The 17,561-nt window shown below is 39.6% G+C and overlaps 1 protein-coding gene across 1 annotated transcript in view; it reads right to left on the minus strand.

Moving 5' to 3' along the window:
* The window catches only part of chrdl2 (chordin-like 2), a 69,646-nt gene extending 52,519 nt beyond the window's left edge, over nt 1-17,127 (minus strand). Inside the window, exons 1-4 of the mRNA XM_051926573.1 lie at nt 16,648-17,127; nt 7,601-7,713; nt 5,894-5,987; nt 2,381-2,523 (exon numbers count right to left, since the gene is read on the minus strand). Of these exons, the coding sequence (XP_051782533.1) occupies nt 2,381-2,523; nt 5,894-5,987; nt 7,601-7,713; nt 16,648-16,717 (420 nt within the window). The 5' untranslated portion in view covers nt 16,718-17,127. The remainder of the gene's footprint in view (nt 1-2,380; nt 2,524-5,893; nt 5,988-7,600; nt 7,714-16,647) is intronic.
* Nucleotides 17,128-17,561: the final 434 nt, after the last annotated feature.

The raw sequence follows: 17,561 nt of genomic DNA on the forward strand, positions 1-17,561 counted from the left end.
AGAGAATACCTTTGAATGAATATTTAAGTGATTGGTAAGCATGTTGAGAAAAAATGCCTTCATGTGAGTCAAAAGGAAGTGGAGCCTTGCAAAGCATTACAGCTGACACAATTCATCTCCCACTTAACAAGCACAAGTAAGCCCGCGATTCGCCAGCGAATCGGAAATCCAAGAATGGCAATCAGTTTCTGCGTGTTGAAACATCATGGAGGGTATATGCGGTGGTATGGGTGGTTGCGTCCGGGCGGCTGTACAACGTGGCGTGCACGCTTTACCTCAGGTGTAGTTCACAGGTCGTAGTAGCCATACGGGCTCGTGTTTGTATTATTAATCGTTGAGCTTCCTCCATTTGGATACGTGCCTCCTTTGCCTGTGCTGTGTCAAACGCACGTTGTGGGCGCGCTGTACAACCTGGCGTGCACGCTTTACCTCAGGTTTAGCTGACAGGTCGTAGGCATGGTACAGTTTCCGCCATCTGGATGGATGACATATCATGGAGGGTGGGTGCGTCTGGGGAAATGTCATTTAATTCAATAAGCATATCTGTACTAAAGCGGTTACGTTTTGTGGAGACGTGACTCTGTTGCCTTCGCTGACACCGACTGCTTGAACAGGTTGTGATATTTGGGTGCCACCTACTGACTCTGGGAAGCCGCTGCGTTTGACTCTGGGGCGAGCGCCACGTCACAATATGCGCCTCGGTGGGAAGCCGCTGCGTGAAGAAATGTCATGGAGGGTATATGCGGTGGCGTGGGCGGTCGCGTCCAGGCGGCTGTACAACCTGGCATGCACGCTTTACCTCAGGTGTAGTTCACAGGTCGTACGCATGGTAAAGTTTCCATTTAATTCACTAACCCTATTTGAACTACAGCGGTTTCTTTGTGTGGGCGCCTTCGTTCATTGTTTGTATCCATGACTGTACAGGTTGTGTTGTTTGGGCGCTCACAGGTTGTGTTGTCTGGGCGCACACTTACTGACTATGGGAAGCCGCTGCGTTTGACTCTGTGGCAGGCGACACGGCGCAGCACGTTGTGTTATTTGGGCGCCACCTACTGACTCTGGGAAGCCACTGCGTTTGACTCTGGGGCGGGTGCCGCCGCGTTTTGGGAAGCCGCTGCGTTTGACTCTGGACTCTGGGGCGGGCGCCAAGGCCGCAGTGCGCATGCGAGCGTTTGACTCTGGACTCTGGGGCGGGTGCCAAGGCCGCAGTGCGCATGCGGTGGTGTGGGTGGTCGCATCCGGGCGGCTGTAGAACCTGGCATGCATGCTGTACCTCAGGTTTAGTTCACAGGTCGTGGGCATGGTAAAGTCCGTTATGTGCTTCAAACATGCCACACAGACAGCTGGCACATACATACTACTGACTCTGGGAGGCCGCTGCGTTTGACTGTGGGTTGTGGTGTTTGGGCGGTGTTTGGGCGCCACCTACTGACTCTGGGAAGTCGCTGCGTTTGACTCTGGGGCGCCGCGGCGCAGTGCGCATGCGTGTCGGTGCCTCCGTGCATAAATTAAAACTGTGGTTTAGTAATGTAGATTGTGCAGGCAAAATGATTTTATGGGACAAATTCTTGTTTGTTGCGGTGGGTTGGCACCCTGCCCGGCATTGGTTCCTGCCTTGTGTCCTGTGTTGGATGGGATTGGCTCTAGCAGTCCCCCGTGACCCTGTGTTCGGATTCAGCGGGTTGGAAAATGGATGGATGGATGGATGGAAATTCTTGTTTGTAGAGAGGCAACATTTTTCTGGATTTATAAGAAGTAGTTGCATGAAAGTATATAGGAAAGGAAATTTGTGTCTATCTGCCACAAATCTCAAAACCTGACCATTAAGATTTCACCAGGATGATTAAAAGCCAGTGCCAATGCTTATTGGAATAAAAGTCCTACATGTTCTTCACCTTTATCCAGCTGAAACCTGTTGAATGATTTTATTTTTGTCCATTAATGAACCCTAATCAGACAAAGGTACAGCAAATTTCCAAAAAAAAAACTTTTCCCCCAAATATTGACTTGCAATGGTTAAAATCTATCCATTCATTCCTTTTTTGAACCAGCAAAGAGTGGCATTGAACTGGTGGAGCCTATTCAGGCAGCAAAGGTCAGAAGACAGGAACCAGTCCATCACAAGTCACATGTGTGTCACTTCTCCCATGAATAAGGGTATGTTATTATTGTGTACAAAAACTACTGACTTTATAAAATATGTAAACAGAATTTCTAACAGACTAAATATAAAGAGGTGTGGGGGGGTGAGTGGGGGAAGATGCTGCTTTAAGCAATATATACAGTATACTGCATACCTAATGATATGTATAGCACTGTATCGCTACAAACAAAAACAAAAAAAAGCCATTTCTGACAAGATTTTTTGTAAATTACTTACCGAGCAGCTGCATAGAACACATTGATTAGGCCTCCTCAAAGGGAATAGATCATTGGACGTGAACATTTCACCTGCTTGATAGATGACCCCATTGTGATGGCAGGACTTTTGCTTTGCTCTGAGTCCTGCAGGAGTTTTTGGTTCTGTTTTTCATAGTAAAAAAATATACAACAATCATTTAAATAATATAAAATACAATCATTAAAGATAATCAAGTACAGAAAGGCTCACTAAAACCCTAGATAAAGTGTTTTCATTAATGAAATAATTTTTGTTTGCGCTGAAAAGGTTTCTTTTATTATATTACTAGGCGTCTCCCACGGCTCCACCCACATAGTAGTGAAACAGGAGAGTGAGGAGGGTCCCGCCTGGCTCCCTACTCCTGATGTCTCCTTGGCCCACAGCCTCTGTCTCAGATTAGCACGTATCAAAGTCTCAGAATCTGCGATGGGATACAAGTCAAATGAAGGGCATGTATATGACACACTGTAATGCCTGGAGAAAAACCTTCACAAACACAGTGGAAATTATGCCTATCCACTCGAAATAATGGAGGGAAGTGAATATCAAATCTAACTTGCCAAGCAGATGTCATTTTAAGTTGACACCATGATTTATGTTTGCAGTACTGTCACTAAATCTAAAAACAACACTCGTCCATGTCCACTGCAGGGAATCATTGGAAATCCTGGAAAAAAAACTGGGATGGGGCAAGGAAATTAAATCTAGCTGGGAGCTGTTAGGCAGCACCAAGGACATCCACAGTTATAATTCTGCATTTTAATCATTTTTGGTGTCATTTTGGACAATTTTTAATGCATTATTTTTTTTTGGCATTTTGTCAACTATGTTGGCTGTTACAGAAGTCACCATTTTATTTTATTTTTCAGTTGAATTGTCATCATGTGACCAGATGTGGTATAATATCTTAAGTCATCAGGGCTTCCACCATAAACAATTGAACATTCCACATGGATTGAAGACTCTCTAAAATTCACTTCCAGGTTCACTCAATTTTGACTTTTTCTTTCACTTGTCATTCCAAAGTTGGTTTTCACCCTAAAAATGTGAATTAGAAACTTCTGTTTTTTTCTGTTTTTGACCTGTGATTTCTTGATTAGGCCTTGTATTGTCACTTTTGTGCCTTCATCTCCTGATATTTTTCTTTCCTCAATAAAATCTTTGGGGTTTGTTCTCTCATTAGTCCTTGACATCCTCTTTATAAGCAATCCATTTATTTTCTAACCCACGTATCCTGTTCAGGGCTATCAGAAGCCTGTGCCTACCCCTTCAGTACTGCACAGAAGGTGGGAATCAAACAAAGATGGGTTGCTAGTCCAGTACAGTGCACACCGACCTACAATGGGAAAGTTTATATCTTTCAATTAACTTCAAACACACATCATTCAAATGTGACTGGAATACTAGAACACAAGTGCAGAGGTGTGCCAGGGCTATGATTCAAATTTAACTTTAAAAAAGTTACAAAGGAGAAAGGAACACCTTAAGAGAGACAGGTCACATTTAATACAAAGATAGCACATTCTTTCTATGAAAGGATTCCAGGCTCTGCTAATTCGAAATATGCTACAAATAAAGTTTAAGAGGCGTTTTTTTTTTCTTGCCACAGATAAAAGTTGAAAGCCTGACTGTTAGTGTTAGTTTTGTTTAAATTGTGGTTTGGCTTTAATAAATGTTTATCTTAAGGCTGATAAAGTAGTAACATTTATCATTCTACTCTATATTTCCAAAAAAAATTCTCATTATTAAACTTTTCTTTATTTTCCTTATAGGTAAGCAATTATACCTGACTATAAAAGGATATGAACTCTTATCTCCAAAGCGACCAAACCCTACTCTATCTATAATGAGGAAAGCAACAAAAGTGCCACACCAAAGCCAAGAGAAATATCTGAAGAATTTGAAATGAACTCCTTTGATCAAGGGTGCTGGTGTGGTCAGTTGGTGTTGCCTGTAATACGGGGGTATAACACAGAATGTGGAACAGGTTTGGAATGCATACCCTAATTATCTTTCATTACCCTTCTGTATTACAGCTATTGCCACTTATGATCTAACCAGCAAATAAATGGAGCAGAAAGTGATGTTAAAGTGATTCAACCTACAATGAAACAGTAGAGAGATACACCTGTGAATCTGAGCCATGCAGACTAAATGAAAATGCAGATTGAGTAAAGATGGAACTAAATAATATGCTAGATCGTTAGTTTTTTTTTTCTTACAGTTCTTTTCAGATTCATTGAACATTTTACCCCCTTCATAATATGTTTCATATCTCACACTTCCTGTACTGCCTTTATGTCCTTAGCTCGTCAACAGCCTTAGGTGTACCAGAATTTCTTCTTATATGTTTTAATAATGTACTAGCAATGAAATCTCTCTCTCTCTCTCTTCATCTATATACTGTATATATATATATATATATATATATATACACCAGTAACGGTGCACTGCACGATAACGTGCAGTGAATACACTTGACTTGAGCATTCATAGTTTTTATACTCTTTCTCTGTACGTTTAGCATTCATTTGCTCAGAGGTTGACGCGCTTACTTCTTCCTGAGCAGCTCTTCGTTTCTCCACCCTAACGGCCCGCTTCTTCTCTTCTTTCGCTGGCATCTTTTTGCGTTAAAACTGATTAAGTCAGTGTTTGTGTTGCAATTACTTAGTACGTTTTCTTTAATTTTTCACTTAAGCTGGCTCTTAAGTCTTCAATCTGCCTCAAGAATGATTTAAGATATGAAGAGGTAGGTAGGGGAAGTGATGGAGAAGGTGGTAGGGATGAGAATGGTACCCGTATGCATGTGCCGGACGGCTGCCCTGCTGGCCACTGCCGAGAGCTGATTCTACAATAAAATAAAATAAAAATAAAAAGAGGAATAACCTTGGAGGTCACTCATCACCCCAAAACGTATAGTAGACGTCATGTAGTATATGTGTACCAAATTGCAGAGCAATAGGTCGAATGGTTTGCGAGGTACAGGTGATTTAAAATCCTGGACAAACAAACAGACAGCCACGGTAGCGTATTATATAAGAAGATAAATATATATATATATATATATACAGTATATATATATATATATATATACATATATATATATATATATATATATATATATATATATATATATATATATATATATATATATATATATATATATATATATATGGATAAATAGTGGGTCACCAGGACCGTAACTGGGAAATGCTGAAATATACACTGGTGGCCCTTGTGTTCACAAAAAAAAACAATGTATCAACTTTTGGACAAATTATACTTTGAAAACAAGTAGCTAAGAAAGCATTGTAAAGTAAAAAAAAACTTTAACTCTGTAATATTTCCCCTCAATAAAATTATTCTTGTTAGATAAGCTAAACAAACATTAATGTTTGCCATAAATATGGAATTTGATGGTGTATAAAGCCTACATTTCTGTTCTTTGTAAACTTTGAAGTATTATCTGAAGTAGTAAAGTGGTCTTCTTACCTAGACATTTTGGGCAACACTGTTGAGTTTCTGTAACAGGATTCTCACAAGGAGGTGTGGGACATTTAATGCTGACACAGTTTATGCTGCCAGTCTAAAAGTTCAAAGTAAAACAATGTTAAGGCCTTTAAACAATGCAGTGGCATTAAACACAGTTATTGAATCTCAAGTATTTGGAATGGCGTATTAATAAGTTCAAATCAAGCCTTGGTGTACTTAAAATCCATCAAGGTCTGTGCTCAGACAAAAGACATGACAGGAGAAAAATCTGCAGGTCTACCTGAAGATGAAAAATACAGTCCACTAGTTCACCAGTTTTACGGATACTGCAAGAATCAATCTTTGTGATTGATGAAGCATAAAATATATTAGCACAGTAAATATACAGTTTGAAGGGCTAATGTAAAACCACATGCCATATTAAAAGCTCAGAAGAGCAGTGTGATACTAGTGCATTCCTCTATTGTGTTAGATGAAACTTTTATGACAAATCTCAAGAAGTGCTGAAAGTCATGAGTTCATCCTAAACATTGTAAAACTGTATACATAATTTTCACTAGAGTAAGGAAAACTAGTGAAACAGAAAAATCATGAGCAATAGTTGTAAAATATACACCAGATGTGAGTGTCTTAGGTAATATCTGTGACGTTGAACACTCTTAAAATGATGGTTCTTTAATGGCACTTTATGGTTCTTTACCAGGTTGTTTGGTTCCTCATAGAACCGCCACTTGAAAAAGCATCATTTCATTCTGGTAACAGTTCTTTGAATATGAAGTTAGTTCTTTGTGCTTTGAAAAACTTTCTAATATGTAGAAATATAACAGAAATCATTAATATATGGTAGGCTACCTAGCTGGACACTAACAGACTAAGAAAACCTGAACTTAGCCTGTGTTATTGTATGCAGCCAGAGTCCTGTTAAAATCAGGACCCATTGGTATTTCACAAATCTGTTAACATGTTCATGGTTGTTTACCGTATGGAGCCTGTCACAGATCTAAACATTCTTTCTGGAACCTTCATGTGGATGCATCTTTTGGGAAATACAAATGTTTCCCCTGTGATATTGCTGTGAGGAGCCACTCTGGATCTTTTATGTTTAAAAATATAGCTAAAGTCCTAGACTAAAGCCACAGAACTTCTGATGGACACCCCCAGTTCTGATTCACTGTGTAACAATGAGCAACCCCAAATGTAAAAATACTGTGTGTACAAACAAACGAATGTACTGTAATGCTTCCTGATTTTATATGTTACTTTGGGAAAATGTGTCTTCCAGATCCAAAAAAGATAATTACAAACATGGTTCCTGATTCTGTTTTGTAAAAGTGGAAATTTGAATACTGCCTTTTTCAGCTTTTATATTTCATAAGAATTGTTTACAAGCACATAGTACATTTTTGAAAGTGAAAGCTTCTGTCCTTGCAGTGTGTTTCTTATTTACTGTTTGTTTATGTCCATATCTTGTTAGAACAGTTACTGCCATATGATGATTGGTGCACACTATGTTCTACTAATCATAAAACATTTGATCCTCTTTTTCCTCAACTAATAAGATCATTCTCTTTTTTTGGAAAAGCATTTGGAGTTTGCTTCTCAGTTATATTCCATGAAAATAGGTTTACTGCATTTATTCCAGTGCTTTCACGTCTAGTTTCAGTATACCTTTCACAAGCTATGGCTCACACCACGATTATAACATACCTGAGAGCATGTGCAGCGTATGCAGAACATGAGGCCATGGGGTTCCAAGTAGGGATGCCAGCTGTCACCTGGGTGGTATTTCTTTTCTTGGAAAGTACAGAGTGTCTCTGAAGCTTTGCAAATATAATATATTTTAAAAAATTATTATCTAATTAAATTACAATCATATCCAGTTTTATAGTATTACTGTATACAAACAAGTGACAATTATTAGGTATATAAACTTTTAAAAACTATAACAAGAATTCAATATATAGCTGTCAGTCATCCCACAAAACTTGAATAAGTTTAAATGAGACAGGTGGTAGTTAAGACCATGGACTGTGAGCCACAATTTTACCAGTTCTGTCTCTACCAGCAGCCACTTAGCTTACATGCAATTTGACTGTAAAATAAATAAAGAATTTGTATTTTACATACTGTTTTAAAATATACAGAATTTATATATACACACACATACATACTATATATATATATATATATATGGTTGAAATAGTTTACTGTCAAATAAATGCAAAGAGTACACGACACGTGTTTCGCCCTCATTCTGGGCTCATCAGGTGTACACACTCCACTGCACTCCCTCTCGGGAATCGAACCTCGGACGTCAGTGCCAGAGGCGATGCCCCTAACGTTGCGCCATGACGTGTGGTTCGTTTATGTGACAGCATGTAGATCGGGGTAATTACATTCACGGCATTCGAAGTCTGTGTCACAATCTGATTGTATGGGTGGTTACCTACCAGGTAACGCTTGTGGTTGGTCAGCGATCTGCTAACGTCCGCCACGGTGCCCTCAGTTTGTGAAGAGCAGATCATAGAATGGTTGAAATAGTTTACTGTCAAATAAATGCAAAGAGTACACGACACGTGTTTCGCCCTGAGGGCACCATGGCGGACGTTAGCAGATCGCTGACCAACCACAAGCGTTACCTGGTAGGTAACCACCCATACAATCAGATTGTGACACAGACTTCGAATGCCGTGAATGTAATTACCCCGATCTACATGCTGTCAAATAAACGAACCACACGCCGTGGCGCAACGTTAGGGGCATCGCCGCTGACGTCCGAGGTTCGATTCCCGAGAGGGAGTGCAGTGGAGTGTGTACACCTGATGAGCCCAGAATGAGGGCGAAACACGTGTCGTGTACTCTTTGCATTTATTTGACAGTAAACTATTTCAACCATTCTATGATCTGATCTTCACAAACTGAGGGCACCGTGGCGGACGTTAGCAGATCGCTGACCAACCACAAGCGTTACCTGGTAGGTAACCACCCATACAATCAGATTGTGTCACAGACTTTGAATGCCGTGAATATATATATATATATATATATATATATATATATATATATATATATATATATATATATAGTAACAAAGGTGCTATATAGGCACCCGACCCGACACAGATGGACACAGAAGCACATATAAACTAATACAGACTTTTATTTTCTTCACCCGTGGGCGCACGTCTTCCCCGTGACCCACAGGCAATACACAGTCCAAAAGCACTTGTCACACACACCAACAGTTTCTCCCTTTTACCACCACCCCTCCTCAAGCTTTGTCTCCTTCCTCCCAACTCTGGATCCTCAAGTGGTGATGGCCAGCCCTTTTTATATCCCACCCGGAAGTGTTCCAGGTGCTTGATCACTTGGTCCTAATTGCCCTTCCGGGTGGGGCTGAAGATACGTCCAGCTGGGCTGCTGACTCCATGCAGCTTCCCCTAGCGGCCATCCGAGCCCCCAAACTGGCTGTGGAGGACTCCATCTCCCATGGAGCCATGCGAGAGGTTGGGGAATCACTGTCCGCCAGGGAGGCTGCCACCAAGCGTCCCGGGGGAGGTATTGAGCTGCCCATGGTTGCTCCCCCAGAACAGATGCAGAAGGGGCGCCCCTGCCGGGCATGGGACCCGGCTATCCGCCACAATATAAATATATATATATATATATATATATATATATATATATATATATATATATATATATATATATATATATATATACAGAATTTATATATACATACATATTCCCCAAACACCCAACACAAGCTGGCTCAGGGCACAAATTAAAAGTCAAAGAGACTTTTAATTGTCGGAAACTCTCCTTCAACAATTGTTTCCCACCACAGCCACAAGTACACACAATAAAGCACCAGCATAGCACAATAAATCATTTTGTCTTCCTGTCTGGATCTCTCTGCCTCCTCCACTCCTCCTCGCAAGTGCTGTCCATCTTCCTCCCAACTTTGGCTTATCCTTATGCGGCATGCAGCTCCTTTTCTCTTCACGTGGGAGTACTTCGATCTTCCACATACATGATATGAAAGCACTTTCAGGTGATATGGAAACCCCATGACGTAGGACTCCACAGTCCACTGCAGCACCACCTTGCAACACCCAAGGAACCTACATATTGTATATATAGTCACTATGTTGCTATGTCTCTGTTACATGCCATTTGGTATGAAATTCATAAAAGCGGTGCTACTGTTTGTGTTGCACCATCTGTTTGAATGAAAATTGTAATACATTTTATTACTTTCATTACAAAATACATTCAAATAGATGGTGCACTGTAAACATTAATGCTGAATACAATGAGCTCTAAGTTGGTTACTTACATTTCAATACATTTTAGACAGGTAGCACAGCTAGTACAGTATATAATATACTGTATACCTATTCAAGGTATATACTAGCCATGGTACCTTTCTAAGACAGTTAATAGAATTAATAGAATAATTTAGAAATATTTTCTGTCTCTTGCCCTACATGTGGCTTCAGTGCATTCCCTCCATTTCTGTGTGTGTCTGAACCTCTCTTGATCGGCGCACCCACTTTCAAGCGTGTTACTTCACAGCATCTGTCATTATTTTCGAGGTGCCTTTCTCTCCTTTTGTTCAGTTTTACACTTTCTGTCTTTGAAGGTGATTCTCAGTGTGTCTTCTATGTCTTTTCTCCTCCTCGTGTGTCTCATGCTGGCACTATCACTTTAGATCATGCCACCAAAGCCAAACTCACCATTCACACTAAAGACAAACTGACCAATCAGTTTGCTTTGAGGGACTGGACACACACAGACCTTAGTGTTTTATTATATACTGCAGTAGCCATACCACATGCACTTCAGAACAGGTTATACACCTGAAAGTAAGCATGTATGAGCCCGGCCAGTACTTGGATAGAAGACCGTCTAGGAAAAAGCTTGGGTTGCTGCTGGAAGAGGTGCTTTTGAGACCAGCAGGGGGCGCTTACCCTATGGTCTGAATGTGGAGTCCAATGCACCAGTGATGGGGACACTGTGCTGTAAAAATGGCGCTGCCCTTTGGATGAGACGTAACACTGATGTCCTGACTCTCTGTGGTCACAAAAGATCCCGGGGCATCCTTTGAAAAGAGTAGGGTGTATCCCAATGTCCAGGCTAAATTGCCCTCCTTGATCTAGTCATTCGGGCCCCCTAATCATCCCCCATCTCTCTCTCACCACTTCACCACCTAATACCTAATTTGTGGTGAGTGTTACACATTGGTGGAGGCTGAAGTGACTCCCCTCTCACTATGAAAAATGCTTTGAGTAGTGAGAAAAGCACTATATAAGTGTAAATAATAATAATAATTATTATTATTATCATCATAGTAGTAGTACATATATGCATTATGGAAGTGTGTTAGAGGTTCTGCAGAAGAGGTAAAAATTGGGATGGGTTTGGAAGTGATGCATTCACCAACTTCTCTTCCTTGTCCTATCCCAAAGCACAGGAGAACCCCACAGAAGACGACCAACCACACACCCAGCTTGTCCAAAAGTCCTGCCATTGCTGATCCCTAATCACATAAAAGAACTGAACTGCCCAGAAATCACAATTCATTTTCACACCAGCAACTGCCAGAGCCACTTTAGCCCACAGTAGCCATCATTTGGAACTGTCTATTTGAAATTCCACTTTTGTTTGTATTACATTTGATGCACCTATGGAGCATCTTCAGGGTTCTACTGAGACAAGAACAGCTGGGTCACAGAGTTGGGTGCCATAGTTGTTGACTACTTCTCCCATTCTGTCTGTAGAATGGAAAACAAACTCAAACCTTTTATGTTTCGACCAATACATAAAAAAATAGGATGTTGGTGTTCATTCTTGAACCTACAACTGAAGAAGGCAGTGCTAGCACGTTCAGTCTCTTTAACAGAACTAAAGTCTGAGACAAGATGGTTTTCAAAACTTCTGTTTTTTTTTTTTTACTTATTATTTTTTTAGCAATTAACATGAATACCTCGAAGGTCCCCAACCCTTTACCTTGTCTCTATTTGTTTTCCTACAATATATACAGTATATATATCAAATCACTCTAAGTTAAATAATCTTAATTAAATCTCATTTTTGCTGACAGTTCTACAAGTTTGAAAGTACCCTTTTTGGAGAACTTTATTCCAGGTACCCATAAACCATTCAAAATGAACAGACTGATTTCTTTGATTACCACACCTCAATGCTCTCTGAAAGCCCACAAATTTTCTGTCCTCTTTGTTGCAATCAGTACATACAGTTAGCAAAGAACTACTATGGGGCTGATCAGCAATTTCTGATCAAAGCTCATTTCTTCAAAGTGCTCTACTCATCGTCTGACACTGCTAGTACTTGTGTATGAATTTTCATATCCACATTGAAGTCATGCATTGATACCTGTCCATGAGATTTTATCTTTCTCAAACAATGCAGACATCACACCTACTTGAAACGACAAGTTCAAGTTCAGCTATTTTCTTAGAATAAACTATGAGCACATAACTGAGTCAGATGGCGTCACTTTTCTTGTATACTTTTCACTCATATCTGAGACAACAGATGACACTACTTATTGCTAATTTCAATGAGCTCATTACTTTTGGTATGATCCATGTTTAAATGTCTTTTTAATAATGGGGTACGGCAAGAGTCATGCCAAGATAGCAAGGGACAGTCGTTAGTCACAAATAAGACCTTCACACAAGCAATAGAGCACCTCATTGTCTGCCATTGTGGCAATATTGTAGTTACTATGGGGTGTTAGCTCCTGTCCTATAAGGTGACGTGAAATTTCTAGGTGTTCCAGTTGAAAAGGTATGGTAGAGAAAGCTAAAAATGCTTCCCAGGATTTGTAGATAAAATGACAACCCTTCTTATGCTAAGGTGCCTGAACCATTACCCGGAAAGTAGACGTCTAGGTTTGACACACGGCCTGCAGGTGACAGTATTGGATTGCTCTTCATAGGATTGCAGATTGCAGATTGGTTTGGCTGAAGGGAAATAGTGCAGGCAGCTTGGGAGATCGCAAGATCTTTAAAAACAGCTACTGAAGGTGCAGAGAAACTGAGATTCTTACCTGGTTTGCCTGCATTCCTGCCCCTAATGCTGGCATTGAATTCAGTGCTTGGGTTGAAGAAAAACCAGCATCAATGAGAGGAAAAGAGGGATGAGGGAAATAAGAGAGAGTTCATTGGCATAAAAAGTAGAAGGGCAAGTGTGTGTATGGATAGGAACAAATACACATGTCACAGCTAAAATCTTGGCATTATTCTAGCTATGGAGTGACACTAAGTGGGCACTTTACTTTGATACCCGGGCAGAGTGGTGGCTCAGAGGCTAAGGATATGCTCTGGTAATTGGAACATTGCTGGTTTGAATCCTGTAAACGGCTGGAGTGACTCTACTCTGTCGGGGCCTTGAGCAAGGCCCTTAACCTGCAAGTGCTCTGTCCTGAGTATGATGTTATTCGGCATCCAGCTCTGCAAGCAGGTCCTCCAACTGGCAGGGAACACTTGGAGGTAGGTTGCAGGATTGGCACTCCAGCCACTGTAAAAAACCTCAAACTGTTCAGTGTAGTACTGAGGTGACACCCATTGCACAGCTGCATTCAGATCCAAATCTGGGTGTTTTATTGTGTGGTGGGAGCGGCAATGCGCTGTAATCAGCGTATGCTCTCAACCTTTCTTTCTTTCCTGTGATACTACACATATACTATACACCATACTGAAAAGGTTTACACACCCTTATAGAAATTTCACTTTATGTGGAGGAAATGGTTGAAATCATGTGAAACTTGTTTATCTTTAATACCATTTTGTCACTAAAGCTAAAGAAAGGTAAGAAACATTCAATACCTTGACTACACAAGTAAGCACCTTCTTTATAATGGGGTTTGTAACCGTTTTAACGAATCACATGCCAGATGAGGCAATTTGTCCTCACCTGATTACAAATAAAATGAAGCTGATTGACCTTAAATAAAATCAGCTTGTACATTTATTATTATTATTATTATTATTATTATTATTATTTTCCAGCCTCCTGTCACATCCTTCAGGTTCATTGGTTACTCTACCTTAGGTTTTTTTTAAATGTTGCTGTACTGTATGTGTGAATGTGCCCTACGATGGACAGATTCCTTATCTCACCGGAAACTACTGAAATAAGCCATATGATCTTGTATAAAAGAAAGCGGGATCATAAAATAGATACATAGATGCATAAAACCTGAATAAACATCAATAGAAAATATAAATCCACAGTAAATTGAATTCATAGCTTCAGTAATGTTTTTGTAACAAATATTCTGAATGCATACATATATGATCAATCATCTTTTTAGAATGCTGTCAGTTTATTCTAGAATAGATATCCTGGTAATTACACAGTAAACACGTTTAATGTAACAGTAAAAGAAAAAAAAATATTTTTTAGGAAAACCAAACCGAAAAATGCATGCACCACTGTTTATGGAATAATTCATTTCAAAGCTGGTTTCTTAATGTACTAGAGGTTTGAGTTTAGTTCAATAGTAACAATCAATAACTTTTTTAATATGGCACCTTTCATAGCAAGCACTATAACTTACCAATTTACAAAACCATCATTAAACACGTTTTATTAGATACAGAGAAACATGAAATCTGTCAGGGAGACAGTGCACTAAAAAGAAAAAGAGTAACAAAGACAGTAGATAGCAAGTCACTCTTTGAATGCCATGGAGAATCGTCAGCCTGAATATCAGTGTCAGAAACAATAAGAACTTAATGGATAGGCATTGGCAAACACTGAGTGTCCACGGAATGTAGTGCTGCACTGCTAAGTTACACCTTATGTCTTTAGGAGTAGACAACCAAAATTGTATTGATTCTGATTAGTAGTCGATCACTATGTGACTGGGAACACAATTCTTTAAAATAACTTCTGTAGAAGTAGTGCTCATCATGCAATGGCAGTCTGTAACAAGAACAGGTAAATATGTCTGATTAACTAAACAGCCCCCATTAGCCCTAAACATGAGAGTTTACAATCTGAAATGTCCTATTTTACAATATGTCTGCTTTTTCCAACTATTGATAATTTATATTTCACTGGATTTGTGTTAACACAATGAAAATCACACAGACTGAACTGAGTCTGAATGAACGGGGTATATCACATCAGACAGGCTCTGTGGTGGATACAATGGCCAGCTTCATTCATTCATGCAGTTAAGGTGTGCCCAAATCTCAGTCCATCTCAGGCCACAAATACAAAATAAGTAATTTGGTTAGCAAAGGGCTGTGTCAGCTTGTATCTGCAATAGGAAAAAAGTAAAGGTTATTCCCACGCTGGTTATGGATACCACACTGGTTATGGCACACAATGTTTCGGCTGCGTAGACTTTTCTTTTTATCATTGTAGGAATAATCTTTTCTTTTTTGCCATAAGCAATTCAGAACTGCTAGTGGACTTTTGGAGGGGAAACTAAGACCAGGGGGACCAGGATTTGAACTTAGGTCTCCAGAGCCATTGATCACCAGAATTAAGCATTGAATCATCCTGATGGTCAACCTGTACAGCCCAATTTTCTGCACTTTAGTTACTAAGCAAATGTCATAGGCAATATAATTGCTATTTGCTGTGTGGAATGAGAAAAAAAAGTTCAAGATATTGTGTGTGACTGAAACTTTGGACCATCGATGTTTTGCATATATTTGCATAAGAGCAAAGTGTTTTGATTTCAAACACAACAGTAAAGTGCACACAGAACCATATCACCAGCATGGTGATACCTAAAAAACACTTTCATTTTCTGAACATGTTCATCAAGACTGGGAGTCAACTCTGTTGGGACGCCAGCCCCTAAAAGGGCTTACCAGAGCACAAGGCAAAATCAGCAGTGGTAAAGAAACACTTTTAAGGGTATTGAAACACTGTCAGGAGCAGTTTAACACTGGGATAATTTGGAGTTCACAAAGCAACTTAACATTGCCAGCATTGGGATGATGAAGTAAAACCGATGTGGCCGATAGAAAAACAGACTGGGGCTGGGATGTTAACCCATGACACTCCATGATACCATGACAGCAGATCAAGTATTGTCAATCTTGACAGAAAGAAGATTTTTCATTTATCCCATTAGATAAGTGCAGCAGTTATTTTGGAATTATTATTATTATTATTAAAGTGGTCAGGCACAAGAAAAAAAAAACTATATTTTTAAAATGTTTAACAAGAAAAGCAAAACGATATTTTTGAAATGTTTAAAAATTTTTAGGAATAATAATAATTAATCATAATCATCATCATAATAATAATCATAATAATAATAATGAACTGCTTAATTATTTCTGGTCAAATAATATAGATAGTCCACGAAGTTCCAAATATTTCACCATTTATACAGTTTCTTGGTCTAGCCTATATTCCTATATTTGAAACAGCAAATTTCAAAGTTTGAAAGTTTTCAAAGTTGAAAAGAAAATAGCACTGAAAGCGAACAAGCACACCAAATTATACCGTTCATTCGTAATTTCGATTTCCTGCAGTGACTGACCCATATGTGACAGACAAACTGTACATTTTGATGTAATTCATTTAGAAACGTTGTGAATTAGTATTAGTAAAACCATACAATCCTTGTATTGCACTAATAACAAATACGCAACACCTCGGCATTCCTATGTACAACATCTCTACTTCGTATACTTGAAGCAAACAACAAATTACCGTTTTTTGTTCATTTATTTTTTTAATGTAATCCAAAGACTTACTTTTTCTGAGTCTCGCTGCTTCTGAAGTGAACCACCAGGAAAGCCACAGAGAAATAAAAAATGACTTCATACCGTTGTCGTGGGATAAAAAGCGACAAGCAAACTTAGCAGTACTGATAATAAGGTTGTTGATTATAATAGTAATAGATACTCCACAACTGAGCGGCAACTGGATTTAAAAAGAATACGGGCATAATCCTTGCGATCCTCAAGGCTAAATCGTAAATGCAATGCAATGTTATCGAAGGCGCGCCTCCTACAGGAGAACCGGCCCCCTGGCCGCGCTTTTGGCACGAGTGAGAATGATTCATCTCGAGCGGTGCCATCCCAGCTCCTTTCTGGCAGAATCCAGTCCACGGCGAGGTGTGCTGCATGCTACCGACTCGACACTGCCGTCTGCTTCCCAGAATAACAATGGGCTCGATTCATCAAAGTGTAAGTGTCTGCTAGACAAAAGCCTGACATGACTGGGCGTTGATATCGCTCGCGTCTGCGAACGACAACTGTGAGTTCAAGGCTCGCGTCCAAGTAAACTGCCGAGCAACACGCCCCCAACTCTCTCTCTCTGCTATTTTCAATTTTGTTAAATCCCTGGAAATGTTTGTCCGATTATAAATATACAGGTACTGCATAAATTCTGGAAAGAATGCTGGAGATATCGTTGTTTGCTTGTGAGGGAGAACGGATTGAGTATAATCAGAAATAAAAAGAATTTACTGTAAGGCACCTGTCGGCTTCCATTCTCGATAGCAATTAATACATTTTGAGAATTAATGGTATGTTCTTTTTCGAGAAGTCTAACAGATCTGTATTTTATTTTGATTAAAAAATATTGATGATGATGGTGCTGTTTATTTTTTAGTAAATCTCCTGTACTATAAACAATGAACAAAATTCTAGTCAGTCGACAGATT

Source organism: Erpetoichthys calabaricus, chromosome 4 (genome assembly GCF_900747795.2).
Source record: "Erpetoichthys calabaricus chromosome 4, fErpCal1.3, whole genome shotgun sequence".
In the NCBI taxonomy this organism is placed as follows: Eukaryota; Metazoa; Chordata; class Cladistia; order Polypteriformes; family Polypteridae; genus Erpetoichthys; species Erpetoichthys calabaricus.